General features: G+C 41.4%; 2 protein-coding genes across 5 annotated transcripts; one reads left to right on the top strand and one right to left on the bottom strand.

Annotated features, from left to right (window-relative positions):
• Positions 1–327: 327 nt before the first annotated feature.
• chmp2bb (charged multivesicular body protein 2Bb) lies at positions 328–6,273 on the bottom strand. Its single transcript, XM_058381117.1, has 6 exons — positions 6,115–6,273; positions 5,552–5,643; positions 3,576–3,770; positions 3,338–3,440; positions 3,136–3,242; positions 328–2,024 (listed from the first exon to the last, which is right to left on the bottom strand). The coding sequence occupies exons 1-6, from the start codon at positions 6,146–6,148 to the stop codon at positions 1,911–1,913; spliced, it is 645 nt and encodes a 214-aa protein (XP_058237100.1). The 5' UTR covers positions 6,149–6,273; the 3' UTR covers positions 328–1,910.
• Positions 6,274–7,371: 1,098 nt separating this feature from the next.
• creb1a (cAMP responsive element binding protein 1a) lies at positions 7,372–14,954 on the top strand. Of its 4 annotated transcripts, XM_058381151.1 has the most exons (8): positions 7,375–7,534; positions 11,279–11,419; positions 12,318–12,464; positions 12,546–12,646; positions 12,751–12,890; positions 13,306–13,488; positions 14,418–14,556; positions 14,675–14,954. In XM_058381151.1, exons 2-8 carry the CDS (start codon positions 11,330–11,332, stop codon positions 14,817–14,819), a joined length of 945 nt encoding a protein of 314 aa, XP_058237134.1. In that variant the 5' UTR covers positions 7,375–7,534; positions 11,279–11,329; the 3' UTR covers positions 14,820–14,954. The 4 variants fall into 4 exon arrangements, with proteins under 4 accessions (XP_058237133.1, XP_058237134.1, XP_058237131.1 ...); XM_058381150.1 differs by having other exon boundaries at positions 7,372–7,514; positions 12,318–12,646; XM_058381148.1 differs by having other exon boundaries at positions 12,318–12,646.
• Positions 14,955–15,738: the final 784 nt, after the last annotated feature.

The raw sequence follows: 15,738 nt of genomic DNA, 5'->3' as shown, positions 1-15,738 counted from the left end.
CAAATGCTAAAATGATGGAGAAACAACATATGCAGCTCAATCAGCATCTTCATATCATACAAGACGAAGGAGAAGTAGCGTCACGCGTCTTCACTTCCGATAGTAGAGGCGCTCCAAATTTGCATCAACTTCTCTCCTCGCTTTACAGCGTAATGTAACGTTACACCACATCATCAGAGCCAGCTTAAACAATCTCTGCTGTTATATCCACAGCTTCGTACCTCTTGATATGCCGGATCAGTTCATTGTGCTTACACACTGCCCTCTGGTGTCACGATTAAACTTTAAACCAGAAGTTACTTAATAACAGAAGACGTACAGAAGACATGATAGTTAAAAAGGCGCTTTATTTACGATTAACAATGAAAAAAACTCCCATAGCTGTTGAAGAAATCGCGGTATCCCGGAACAACTGATAAATATGGCTATGAATAAGAAAAAAATAAACCAAAACAAATCAATAACTAATCTGTACCTGTACTATTTACACATTTATAAAGACTACCGAGGGATTCTCGACACAGTGGATTGTGCCTGGGTGTGAGGTTAAAATTAGATTCAAACAGAGCCGTTGTTAATGAAATCCCAATGCAGATTGTGATTTTAATTAAACCTGCTTGCTGCGAGACTGAGCTCAGCCTCGACAGCGATAAACGGTTGAATTAAATTCAGAGACGCCGAACAACAAGCTCATGAGGGGGGCAGGGGGCGGGGCTCGATCCTTCATCCTACAAATCCTTCTCGGCAGATAATGAGGAGCTGTACTTTTCCCATCCAAACTGACCACGAAGTTGGTCTGGGGTCTACCAAGGCTTGTTCTTAGCAGTCCTAAAACAAGCTTAATGAACAGCGATGCTTCAGACAGCACCAGCATTTATATCATTAAAAAAAATAAAATTAAATTAATTTAAAAAAAAAATTTAAAAAAAAAGAGAAAAATTAATTGTTCTATTTTAACGAAGCTGTAGTGAAGATTTGGCCAAAAGAATAAAATTAATATACATTTTTAACAAAAGAAAAATTACAGCAAAGAGGAAAAAATAAATAAACAAAATCAAAAATGATATAAAAAAAAAAATTGTTCTATTTTACCGTAAACGTGGTGAAGATTTGCCCCAAAAAAAGAATAAAATAATTTTTCTTTTTTTTAAAAAAAAAGGGAGGCCGTTATCTAGCTTGATCGTGCAATCTGCTGAATTTTCTGCTTTGTTAGCTCTTATTCTTGTGATTCGACTGAGAGAAAAAAAAACGAAAAAAATAAATCCGGGAAAAGCAATCAGGCAGACAGGTAGCTGGGAGACACGACGAAGGGATAAATCACTCAACAGTAGCTGGGAAGTCGTTTCAAACCAGATGTGCTACTGATGTGCCGGAGATCGGAGATTAGTGTGTGTGTTTTTTTTTTAAAGAATAAAATAAAGAAATAAAAAAAGACGGGGGAAAAAAAAAAACAGCTCCTGAAGTAGAGTGCCAGTATTGTTATTGGAGGTAGATCTCTCTTGAGAGTTGAGGGAAAAATTATAAGGAAAGTTTTTGTTTTGTTTTTGTTTTTTGCTTTATGATTTGCTCTCAACCTCTCATGCATTCCGATATAAATTTAATGGAACAGTGAATAAAACCAATGATGTGCAGGCATGCGTTCAAAACTGTATATATATATTTATATATGAACAGTTGGTAAAAATGTACACGCTATTTTATTATTATTAGTTTTCAAACAGTGGCTCGGTGTTAGGAGTCTTATGGTGACAACCGGATCGAATTTTTCCTGCTGTGGCACTTTTTCCCCGAGAAGTAGGCATGTTGATGTGACTGCAAATGTCAAGGCTGAGAGTTCAGTAGTGTGTGTGTATATATATATATATATATATTTGTGTGTGTGTGTGTTCAGAGATGTACATCTAACGCCGTTAGTCCACTCCGAGAGCTTTTAGCTGTCTCTCGATCTCCTCGTCCGATATCCCATCTGCTTTGGAGGTGGAGGCGGCGGGTCTGGTTCGGCTAGCAGCGGGAGCGTGGGCCATCTGGAGAAGAAAACCAGAGAACCGTTAGGGGATTAAAAATCATAGTCGTGACGTGACGGGAGATCAAGACATCAGGATAGTGAAGCGCTCAGGAGGAGATCTAGGAGGTCTCTCATATTAGTGAAATAAAAGGAAATGACGTGGTGTGGTTTACGTGATGTAGAGAATCATATCGGGTCAATATCAAGACGGCAAACGTGACCGTTCTGATTAAATGTGTGTGTGTAAAGCAGTAAAATATCTTCAGAGTACTTTAAAGCGTTCAAGTGGTCGCTTAATTTAAAGCTGCAGTTTGTAATTTATCTAGAAGTGCTTTTGCTGTGAAGGGAACACGTTTTGTTCTTTAGTAAATGAAAACAAAATAGCTGCTTTGGTATAAGTGGCACATCAGGATGTACTGTTATCAGTGATTATTGTCTTATAACCGGATGCTCCATCTATTTTTTTCCTCCTGTCATTTTTTGCTTCCTGTCATTTACAAAGACTAGAAATGATCCAAATAGGAAACACGTTTTAAATAATAGGGCACTATAATCATCAGGAACGTCTCGTCTGTTCAGGTCTCCAATCAGCCGATCACGTGGTGCACAGCATACAGGCCATGAGCTTCGGTTAGCGTTCACATCAGACGTGAGAACGAGTCGAGATCGGTGCCAGACGGATTTGTGTATTTCGGAAAATGTTTCTGACACATGACAGCAGAGCGGCGGTTCTGTAGGCGGAAACACCTCGCTGATGAGAGAGGGGTGAGGAGGATGGCTGGACTGGCAGTCGAGGAAGGGGGTGGTTCCTTATATAAGCACTCTGTACAGTCGTGGTGAGCTGAAAAGCAACTCAGCATTTGCACTAGCAGTAAATTTTCTGTCTTTTTTAATGTCATAAGCTGCAGCCACGTGATTGGCTGATCGGATATTTGCGGGCGTACTTATTAAAATGGGCATGTATATGCACTCTGCTTTAGGGTGGGGTTTAGTATGAGTAGTATGCGTGGAATGCAGTTCCCTCAACAATGACAGACCTTTCCTTAATAAGGAATATTAACATGGTTATTCAACAAAAGGTGGGAATTTTCCATCTATATTTATATATTTTGTTAAATCTCAGCACTCACCTTTCCGGTGATCTCGATGCCGATCTCATCCAGCACCTGGTTCACGATGTCCTGAGATTCTTCCTCGTCTCCCGAGTCCTCGAAGAGGTCATCCAGCGTGTCGTTAACTGGGGAGTGGAGAGAAATCAGAACAGGATCGTTATCGATATACGCCTGATAAATCGAAGAAGAGGTTTCAGATGAAGGACAAAGGAATACGCACTCATCTCTTCAGTCATCTCCATCTTGGCTGTTTCTTTCTGGAAGTTCTGCATTGTCTGTAAAGTCTTCTGAGGATCCATCTTCTTATTGACCGCTTGCATGGTCTGGAAATAGACACCACAGATGCGATGAAGGTTAAATTTTAATGCTTACACACACACACAGATAAAACACTCAACAAATACACTGGACATTATCTGACAATGTATGTGTAGGTATCTTTACGTCCTGCTCTGTACCTTAGCGGTGGTGCCCATGGCTCCTGCCATCTTCATCTGCGAGTGCATGAGTTTGGTCTGAGTGGACATGGACGTGACTTTGGAGCTGACCGCGTACGTCCTGGTCTTCTGCTTTCTCAGCTGCACCAGCTGTTTGGCCAGGACCTTACACGCCTCCTTGTTCCCCGATTTGGCCATCTTCTTGATCTCCATCTCCTGTTCCAGCAAAAAGAAACAGCATGAGTATAATACAGTTCACTACACCGGGGTTTTACCATAGTGGTGTTGAAATCTCCTTCCTGATTGGTCAGAAGGAGCAGCTCTGAAAGCAAATATAAAAAACTTATCAATGAAAACTTAAACATTTAAACAGCCTACTCAAGGAAGCACAAGGCTCCAGGGTTCACCTAATCACACAGCCATTTGTACAGACATTTTAGAGATGCAGCTCAGCCTGCAATGCATATTTTTAGACTGGGAAAGGAAACCAAAGTACCAGGAGGAAACCAGAGGCAACATCGAAAAACACCCAATCACAAAGGTGCGAGAGAAACCTGCTAGCCACTAAGCCACCAAATGACTGATTAGCCACATCTTGATTATTTTATTTTATCCCACAGCACGTGCTGAAGTGTTTTTTATTCCTCTTATATACGAGCCATTAGTACAATTAATAAAATATATATAATATATAACGTTGGTACTTGGTTGTGTGTCAAATCATCATCATACCACTCTAAACAGCAAAGGATTTCATTTTTGTTATCATTTTCAAAACTTCAGCAATGTCTGAGTACGGTCTGATAAGGTGCTGGCTGCGTCTCAATCAGCTCTCTAGCTCCCTAAGTGGTGAATCAGTATATTGTATATTGTATACACAAACTCAGGCTCTAGTAATGACCCTGACGTACTACTACATTTACAACACTGATGACTCAATCTCCAGCGACATTATATATCTCCTCATCAGTCACCAGTGGGAAAAACCCAAACATGTCAAATATTTGTTAGCTTATTCACACACCTTTGTGTCATGGTACATCAAGCAGGATTGAAGGGTAGCAATAAAGTATTATTAAACACTTAAAAAGATATCAACCTGCTTCAATTTGTTATTTTGATTGATTTTATTGATTTTTATTTATTTATTTAGAGAGAGAGAGAGAGGAAAACAGGTGGGAGAGAGAGAGAGAGAGCCCTTAAAACGGCCAACTCCCTGATCAGCCCCCCGACTACTGAACTAGGGAGCGGACTGAAAAGTACCCACTACCATTCCCTTGTTGACTTCTTTATTCAGAGCGCAGGGTCAGAGGGGTCAGAGCGCAGGGTCAGCAATGAAGCAGCACCCCTGGAGCAGGGTTAGGGGCCTTGCTCAAGGGCCCAACAGTGGAAAATCTTTCGGTCTAAGAGAGGGTGGTGGTTGCTCAAGTGGTTAAGGCTCTGAGTTGTTGACTGAAAGATTGGGGTTCAAGCCCCAGCACCACCAAGCAGCCACTGTTGGGCAAGGCCCCCCAACCCACCCCTGCTCCAGGGGCACTGTATCATGGCTGACCCTGTGCTCTGACACCAACCCCCAAGGATGGGATACGCGAAAAAATAATTTCAGTGTGCAGTAATGTATATGTGACAAATAAAGACAACTTAACCAAGATCCACTTGAGCCGCCACCACCACCACCATTTCACAAGTGCACATTAATAGTCTTCTATCTATTCGAGTCCTAGAGCTTTCTACTCATGAACGTCCCTTCGAGAGCACACATTACTGGTTCCGAGTGATTAAACCCATTCGGGTTGAAAGCACAAACACTCCATATTATATGATAAAAGGGTTTGTTTGCATCACTGTATTAAAAATTCATACACTTCCTGGATTTGCCTCACGGACCTTTCGGGAGTCATTTCTGTGGACTCTAACTTTCTGCGACGCCAGAAATAACAAACTCTTTCTCCAACTGGTTGAGCGGTAGCGTGAAAGGCGAGGGAGGTGTCTCTCACCAGTTGTTTTTCCTGTTTCTCCAGTGCAGTTCGGTCTCTCGTGATCTGCCTCTGTGTTCCTCTCAGCTCCTTGTTCTGCTCCTTAATGACATCTGTAAGACATTTCATCATAATTTAACATGTTGTCAACAACCTTACGTCTGCGCGGAGGAATTCTGACACGCAAATCAACTAGTTTCTAAGCCTTTTCCTCTTCTTTCAGCCTGAAATTGATTATTGATTGCTCTTTACATAATGATGGCCATAGAAGGAAACTCTCTCTTTAAATATCCACCAGAAATGGACCAACTTGACACTGATACCCTTTGTGTTCACCAAATTACTGGAAATGATGGGATATGTGTCATGAACTACACACATGACACCATTAAATAATACTTACTACCTACCTACCTACCCACACACACACACACACACACACACACACACACACACACACACACACACACACACACACACACACACACACAGTTGTTAGCTCACTACAGCTAGTCCAGTAGTACCTAGGTTTGTTTATATACATTCCGTCCACCAAAACTCTCTCATTTCAGCTAGAAACTCACCCTCCACCGTCTTCTTCTTGAACAGCGACGACATGATAACTAAAAATATCGACCAAACCAAGAGAAAAATAAATAAATGACTATTAAACAAATCCTTCTATAAAGACTTCCGGCTACTTCTGTGCCGTCTGATTAAAATGACATAGCGATCAATTTCCTGGTTCTTTACCCCGGTAGGCGGGACAAAAAAACCGAACCCAAGTCTCTGATTGGTGTATAACTGTGTCATGTTTTTAAACCGACCAATCAAAATCGCTCGCTCCGCTAAAAGGAGAAGTGGAAACGGTGGAAGGAAGAAAGACGCTTTTGTGTTACTTATTGAAACATTTGCTTTTTATTATATATGTATACTTTAAAAAATACATTTTATACACACACATATATTTATACACTTTAGCATTCCTGCAGTATTGTCAAAACTACACATTATTCGCTATGTTAGGGAGTTTTGTTACCCACAATGCAATGCAGTAGAGTTTGCGTCAAAACTATGAAACCAAGGGAATGCCCACACCCACAAACAACTTATTATTATTATTATTATTGATGTTCAAAATCACCTGAGTCATTCAACAATAATAATTCTTAATGATAGCCCTTTGACTAATATGACCAGTATAACGGCCAATAGCCATTTAGTATTTTTTTTAATTTAATTTAATAAGTCACTGTGGTTATATATATATATATATATATATATATATATATATATATATATATATATATATATATATATAATGAAATAAAAACCTGAATAAAGCACAGACTTTTTAATGTGTGTGATGGGAGGGGAGGGGTGGGGGGGGACTTTCCCAATTTCCCAGTGTTTAGAGTTTGGTATGTAACTGTCGTACTACAGCCGCAAAACATACCTCTTGACTATTTTTAATTAACCATGACAAATTTATAGTAAATAAATAATATTTTAAAATGTACTCAATGCACTTTGTATCATGACACAAGAGCATTGTTATATATATATATATATATATATATATATATATATATATATATATATATATATATATAATTATTACTATTATTATTATTATTATTAATATTTCTATCTATGTATCTAGCCAGTTTTTGGTAACAGTACGAAATGCTGCTGCAGAGCTTCGGCTTTCTCCAATCACGTTTCCCGCGCATGCGCGGCGTACGCACGACTCCTTCGTGAAATTCCGGCTGCGCTTCGTGGTGAGTTCGTGAGTCTTCGCATTCGCTCGACGTTTTCCGGGCGTTCCCGACATCGAGTCGTGCCGCAGTTTCGTCCTTGCTCGCGTTGTTGTTGTCTGCGGTGACGCGGCGGAGGTGTACCCTGACGCGGGCTCTTACGTGTCGGACTGAATAAAAAGTGGAGCTCCGGAGGCCCGGGAGTGACGCGAGAACAGAGAGAGCGAGTAAGCGAGTCCGTGACCGGGTAAGGAGGAGATACGCAACGCAAATAAAACGCGCGTCTAGTTTTTCAGCCATGGCGTTTCCTAACACAAAGCGATCATGGCGGCGGCGGGCATGTTGTTGTTTCACAGCACAAGCTACACCGAGCCGCTTTTAGTCAGTGAGTCACACCGAGCCGGGGGAGCACAGGGAAGGAAAATGGGGGGTCCTGGGAATATAACTGTGCACACGTTTATAACAGCTAAGCTGAGCTATTTAGGCTATAAAGCGATTATCAAGCCAATGGCTAGCTAGCTACCAGGAAAAATGTTTTCAAGAGCGCGCGAGCCTGCAGCATTAGCTGGCTAGCTGAAATAGCTAACCAGAGGGACAGTGTATATATATCTTATATATAGCATTAGCCTGCTAATACTATACATTAGAGAACATTTCAACCTGCAGTACAATAGTGCTCGGACTCTCCAGATGTTACATCAGCTGTATTTTACGAACTGATCTCAGAATTGCAACTAAACATATTGTCCATTTGGGTAAAAAAGAGCCAGTGGTTTCACCATTAGACACATAACGTATATCTATTAGCGATTAATAAAGCGCGTTTTGTTTTATCCATCATGCAAAATGGTGTTTTTTTTTGTTTTTGCACCTTTAGTTTTCTAGTGAGGGTAATTTTTGATTTCATGTACAAACCCAATTTACACCGATTGACACTTTTGAGCGAATCGTTGCGGTTCTTTGGGAAAGATTCCTTGAAGGTGAATCGACTCTCCGAAACGAATCGAAAGTCATTTATCTGTACGTAACCACAACGAGGCGTGCTATTTTTGTAGTTTTAATACAAAATTAAAAAGAATCAAACATTAATTGAACCTGTTAATTCAAGCTACACCTAAAATGAAAAATAGCGACAGGGACAACACGTACGATTTCTTATGTTGGGCCTTATGAAATAATTTTTTCGACGCTTTTCGTGAATCGAGCTACGAATCAAATTGTCGCTAACAGATTCACTAAGACGAGTCATTTAAAAGAATCGATTCTCTGTAGTGAGTCCTAATTCCGTCGCTGTGTGTGAATGCGGAAGTAAAAAGGCGCCAAAAAGGGACATGAAGTCTTGATGGCTGGACTTATTGTATGGCACTGTTTCAAAATTCACAACAAACACATTTCATACATAAATAAATTGCATAAATTCACATTAATTAAGTGTAAATATAGTGTGCTACATAGTAACTGTAATTATGATAAATCATAAATGTCATTGGTTTCAACCAAGAGGCACTTATTCAGATCATCACCAAGCATATTATTACACCAATGAATATATGCTGCAAAGGTACACTATATTGCCAAAAGTTTTGGAACACCCCTCTAAATCATTGGATTGTTTTTCAGGGGTTGGGCTCGAAGTTCCAGTTTAAGAAAGGAACTGTTAATGATTCAGCTTCATACCAAGACATCTCGGACAGCTTTGTGGGAACAGTTTGGGGATGACCCCTTCCTGTTCCAACATGACTGCACACCAGTGCACAAAGCAAGGTCCATAAAGACACGGATGAGTGAATTTGGTGTGGAGGAACTTCACAGAGTCCTGACCTCAACCCCATAGAACACCTTTGGGATGAATTAGAGCGGAGACTGTGAGCCAGACCTTCTCGTCCAACATCAGTGCCTGACCTCACAAATGCGCTTCTAGAGGAATTGTCCAAAAATTCCCATAAACACACTCCTAAACCTTGTGGAAAGCCTTCACAGAAGAGTGGAAGCTGTTATAACTGAAAAGGGCGGGACGACTCCATATTACATTCATGTGCATGTGAAGGAAGACGACCAGGTTTTGGCCTGGCTCACAGTCTCCACTCTAATTCATCCCAAAGGTGTTCTATCAGGTTGACGTCGGGACTCTGTGATGTTCCTCCACACCAAGGAACAGGAAGGGGTCATCCCCTAAACTCTCCCCACAAAGCATGAAATTGTCCAAAATGTCTTGGTATGAAGCTAAAGCATTAAGAGTTCATTTCACTGGAACTAAGGGGCCGAGCCCAACCCCTGAAAAACAACACCTGAAAACTTTTGGCAATATAGTCTATGTCAGTGGTTTCAACCAAAAGGCACTCAGAAACATATGTAGGTCATGACCAAGTGTATTAATACCCTAGCCAATGAATAGACGCTGCAGCAGATTTGGGCCAAAGGTAGCCTCAGATCTCCACATGAACAGGTCACAATGGCGCAATACCAGAATCGATCAGTTTTTACCGGATCTGTGCCAAAACAGATTCAGACCCAGCCCTAACTAACAGCCATCCAGCACAATAAAAAAAAGCATTCGCCCCATCAACTGGAGATCATGATCGCGTTTAAGGTTATTTCAATTATCTAGTCCAAACACGGTACAGATTTGCTTCCATAAACAAATAATGACTTTCGCAGAAGACATCAAAACTCTTTCTTTTTTTAATTCGTTGTGAAAGAGACACACCCCTCAAAATCACACATGAACTGAACAAATAAAGATTTTTGTGTGACTCACAGACCTTTATTCTCAAGTGGTTTATTACTGTCCGGCGTTTTATTACTCTGAACCCGGTGCACTATGACATAAACCTGTACGCTACAGTTACAGGTCAAACGGTTCAAGAAGCATGCTTACTGCATTACATACCCTGTTAGTCGTCTGACTGTAAGCAGTGGTCAGTAGATTCCCCCCTCCCCCCTATTTTATATTTATAGACATGGTTCCTAGATGTTTTGTTCAAAAGTGCTGGACAACAAAATGGCTAGCTCTCTTATTATAAGTTAAAAATACTGAGGCCCGCTTTATAGCAGCCCTGTAGGTTAAACAAGTTCTCAAACTTGATTATTTTCTAATAACAGCACATCCTGATATATATGATTTTTTTATATATTCATTCTTTTATTTATTAAGGAACAATACATGGACCTTTTTCTCTGTTATTATTGTGGAACATCCGGTCATTTCCTAGCAACTTAAAATAGTCTTTTAGACTTTTATTCTGTCAATAAGACCATTAGACTAAAAAAAAAAAATAAAACAATGTCCTGAAGAGTTTCCCATATCTGAACAGCTTTACTTCTGAAAGCATCGCCACTGGAGACTCCTTCCGTAAATATATAAGATCACACAAAACGTCACTCTGTAATTACATGTAGGCGACACACTTTCTGAATAATTCAAAATGATAAACTGTAATTTTGACATTTTTCCTTGGATATATATACACTATATTGCCAAAGGTTTTGGGACGCCCCTCCAAATCATTGAATTCATGGGGTTGATCTCGGGGCCCCTTAGTTCCAGTGAAAGGAACTCTTAATGCTTCAGCTTCATACCAAGACATTTTGGACAATTTCACCCCTGAAAAAACAACACCTAAACTCAATGATTTGGAGGGGTGTCCCGAAACTTTTGGCAATATAGTTACACTAGTTATCATTATGCAAACTACACGATGAAATGGACACACACTTGACTTCAGCTGTAATTTCGCAATGTTTTTGACATTGTACCAAAAGAGTATTTGAGATTTGGTGTACCCACTGAGAAACCAAACACACCTTGAATACATTTGATTCAAGTTAAACTTATAGATATTAGGGTTTTTTTTTTAAATAAAACTATTCATTAAAACCCAAATCGCTCCATTAGGAATATTTGCTTCCTGCCTTGACGTTAAGAGCTGATCTATATAATTTGCGTATACGTGAAGCGTAATTGTTTTCTTTTTCCTCGTCCCCTCCTCAGGCAGGTCGTGCCAACCGAGTCCACCTCGTTTCCTCACTGCGGCTTTTCTAAATGACCATGGACGCAGGAGCAGATGTGCAGCAGGGCAGCGAGACCGCTGTCTCTGAGACAGACACGCAGCAGATCGCCACCCTGGCGCAGGTGAGCCGGACGCCTCGTCCACATCACGCTGCTGGAGTAGTGGAATTAGAAAGTGTGTGTTTGGGTGAAAAGTTCACATCAGAAGGTTTTACAATACTCTAAACATTCTGGGGATTTCAATTCCGTTGTTTTTTGCTCGTCAGAAATGTGTGCATGTTGCTTGAACTACCCCCGGGTCAACGAGGGTGGCACTTTAGATCAGCTGATTGCAAACATCATCCTGTGACATCATCACCGAATCTCTGTAGCCCTTAACAGCAAGGCGTGATGTGATGTGTTAGGAATCCACCCTGAAGAGTTTTATTTCTCTTATACCACAGCAATTTCATTACACTTTTATATAAAACACAGAGAAACCACAACACGCAAAAACCTGGGGATGTTCCCCTGGTGGGAGGTGCTGACACTGGAGACTCCTTCCCTAAATGAAGTGGTGTGAAGTTGTCTTTACAGAAAACTTATCAGCGATTATCCATTTTTATTCATGTAACATTTAATAGCATTGTTTCTTTTCCCCCGCCTTATTATGGATTATTATGGCAGTGTCGTTGCTATAGAAACGATAGCGCTTTTGTGTAAACCTGTGAACTGTCTTCAATTCATCATTACCTGTTGACCAATCAGGAGTTATAATTCAGTGAAAGTGTGGTACTCTGATACCGTCTAGCCAAGTTAGTTCGCTTTGCGTAATCATATAAACCAGTTTGATTGACTTGCTGACCTGGGAATGCTTTGACATGGTCAAGTAGTTCATTAGAACATGTTACTAGTAGTAGTATATTAGATATGTGTGTAAGGGAGTGGAGTTTTGTGAGTGCAGCATAAAGATCATTTTTCATTACAGTACCCTGTCATTACAACACCGTTTATAAACAGTGTGTGTGTGTGTGTGAAACAGGTTTCCATGGCAGCGGGCCAAGCCTCAGCCACCGGGCCCACCGTCACGCTGGTGCAGTTGCCTAACGGTCAGACGGTGCAGGTTCATGGGGTCATCCAGGCCGCGCAGCCGTCTGTCATCCAGTCTCCCCAAGTCCAAGCCGTACAGGTGAGCTCACCTTTCTGGCTTACAGGACCGATTTCCTCTCACCGACTGACTGACGATCCACCCTGTCCGTCTCTCTTTCAGATCTCCACCATTGCCGAGAGCGAGGACTCGCAGGAGTCAGTGGACAGTGTGACAGACACCCAGAAAAGGAGGGAGATCCTCTCCAGACGACCCTCATACAGGTCTGTTCATACAGGGGTTTCTTCTACCCTTATCGCCTCGACGCTCTCGTGCCTTTGTAGTTTGTTGGCATGATTTAATTCCGATTCTTTGCTTTCCGATACAGAAAAATCTTGAACGATCTCTCGTCTGACACTCCGGCCGTGCCTCGGATAGAGGAGGAAAAAAACGAGGAGGAATCGGCACCGGCCATCACTACAGTCACTGTGCCCACCCCCATTTACCAAACCAGCAGTGGACAGTACAGTGAGTGAGATGATGACTCTCTCTCTCTCTCTCTCTCTCTCAAACACACACTGCAGATTTTATAAAAGATTTACTCCATCGCCAAACATTACTCATTTATTAGAGAGAGAGAGTTTCACCCACCATGATTTTTAATCCCTTATAAGCTCTACAAGAAGGACATTTCCTATGCAGCCAGCCTCCTTTCATATGTTTCTTGAAGTGTTTACATTAACTTATTGTACACACTGATCATAATAATTTGTATTGTAAACAGAGAAAATATGTGATTCTGATCAGCTGGCAATGATGTGTATATATATTACAAAAAGTATGTATGAATAGCTAGTTAATAGCTAGTTAATATCAAACACATAGTTCACTGCTTAATATTTTGTTGGTTTGTAAAAGTCTCCCTGCTTCTTGCCTCTCTCAGTCGCCATCACACAAGGCGGAGCCATCCAGCTGGCCAATAATGGCACAGACGGCGTTCAGGGCCTACAGACACTGACGATGACCAACACAGCAGCGGCCCAGTCGGGCGCCACCATCCTGCAGTACGCCCAGACCAGTGACGGCCAGCAGATCCTGGTGCCCAGTAACCAGGTGGTGGTGCAGGGTGAGCAGTTCATCTGTATACAAACACATGGGATTATACAGTGGGATAAATGAAGGGTTCCTTGAGGAAATATCTCACTCCATAATGACCACAGTGCTGTTTACTTCTCAAATGGTCAGAAGTGTTAATAAATGTTCTATAACATTTATTTTCGGACACATCACTGGTTTATATTAACACGCTCGTTTCTCTAGTAACGTCCACATGGTGACCAATCATTGAAATGTCTGAAGTATGACACACATTTAGCATTTACGGAAGGAGTCTCCAGTACCAGTGCTTTGTAACAGTCACCAAGTGAAGAGTAACATAACGAGCTCTGTTTTCTTTTATATTAATTTCGTACACAAAATAGAAGAGCAGCTGCTTAGAGAATGTACGAAGATCTAGATCTTCTAAAAAATTTTCCATCTCAATATCGTAATCTGAATGTTAATGAATCACTCTTGTATTTTAGACACTGTTTTCCTCTTCAAGCTGCAGGACCAAATGGGGAAGTTACTTCTACCCCTTTCTTGAAATCTGCCCCGTCAGCATAGAAGCGTTTTTTCTAAAATGGCTGTTGGTTTTTAGTCTCGATGACTTGGAATGAAACTATGTGTTTTGCAGGTTATCTTTGCAATCTTTGAAACAGTGCTGTTGCAGAAGCTAGTACACATTGTTAGTCTAATTTCGGAGGCTAGATCAATCCAAATCCAGCCATAAATCCTAGAACTGGTGTTTAATAATAATACATTCTGGTTAAATTATGCAGGTCTTTAAATATTGAGCTTCAGTCACCTGTATAAGTATCATTTAAGAAATATGGTCCATATTACAGCTGTAGTTTGTGATAGATATATGCCATAACTCTTTACTTGTAGCTTTACGTGCATGCTTAGTGCAGCTCACACGGCTAACGTGTCCTATTTCTCCGTCATGCCGCTCAGCTGCGTCCGGCGACGTGCAGGCGTATCAGATCCGCACAGCGGCGTCAGGCACCATCACTCCCGGAGTGGTGATGGCGTCGGGTCAGGGAGGTGCCGAGGAAGCCACGCGCAAGAGAGAGGTCCGCCTCATGAAGAACAGGTACTGCTCATACACACACGGGGGAAAGTAGGACAAGTGTGCAAGAGAAAAAAATGTAAATATTAAAACTGAGGCAGGATTCCTGTCCTTTGAGTGTAATACTGAGTTTCTGCCACAGGGAGGCAGCGCGAGAGTGCCGTCGCAAGAAGAAGGAGTATGTGAAGTGTCTGGAGAATCGCGTGGCCGTGCTGGAAAACCAGAACAAAACCCTCATCGAGGAGCTGAAAGCACTTAAGGACTTGTACTGTCACAAATCAGAATAACACAAACACACACACACACACACACATATTGCGCTTTTCCCCAGGTCCTACTGAGACAGTGACTCTTCCCCTTTACACAGGCACCTGGGCAGCAGTCTTTTCTTTTCTCTGTCTTATTTTCTTTTTCTTTTTTTTTAAGAAAAGATATTGGCCTATAAGAAATGAGAAAACCAGAACTCTTAAAATCAAATGCCTTTATTGTGTTCTGTATAAAAAAAAAAAGTCAACCTTTTAAAAGAAAGCGTCTCATGAAAACTCCAGAGAGACCCTGCAGACGTCTGACGAGGCATTGCAGACGCGGAAAATGAAGACACGTCTGATCTCATCTCGAATCCCTCGCCACGGTTGCGATTTCAATCGGAGGGCTCCCACGATGCACCGGTGTCGGACGGCACACGCCTCCCTTCAATCACGCCGACTTTCCGGGAGACGGCGCTCGTCCGATATCACCAAGTGGGACTCCGGCGAACTCGGACCCGTTTGGAATTTCTATCTGCTTCTGTTACTAACACATGAACCCTATTTTGATATGGAAATTCTATGGAATATGTATGTATATGCTTCTATCATGGGGTTGTTTTGCCATTTAACCCGCGGCTTCGGCTCTTTCTTCCACCTCCCGGCGTCGTCGTGTTCTTCACGTTACTGGAAGTAGGACTTTCCGTCTTTCTAAATCAGGACGATGATTTCTGCGAATGTTTAAAAAAAAAAAAATACAGTTATACGCTTTTCAATACAAGAGCTACGCTTGTAAATCTGTTTTTTTATCGTCCGTTGTAACACATTTACTCCTTCTTGAGCTCATCATGTTATCGATTTATTCTTTATCCATTTCATCTAACGGGACCCAATCCTACATCACTCCGTGCTGGATTTTTGCTTCATGCCTAGTACCAGGATTAGAAGAATCCTAGATTTG

The sequence above is a fragment of the Hemibagrus wyckioides genome, linkage group LG26 (assembly GCF_019097595.1).
Source record: "Hemibagrus wyckioides isolate EC202008001 linkage group LG26, SWU_Hwy_1.0, whole genome shotgun sequence".
In the NCBI taxonomy this organism is placed as follows: Eukaryota; Metazoa; Chordata; class Actinopteri; order Siluriformes; family Bagridae; genus Hemibagrus; species Hemibagrus wyckioides.
This window is presented reverse-complemented; position numbering and strand designations above follow the sequence as displayed.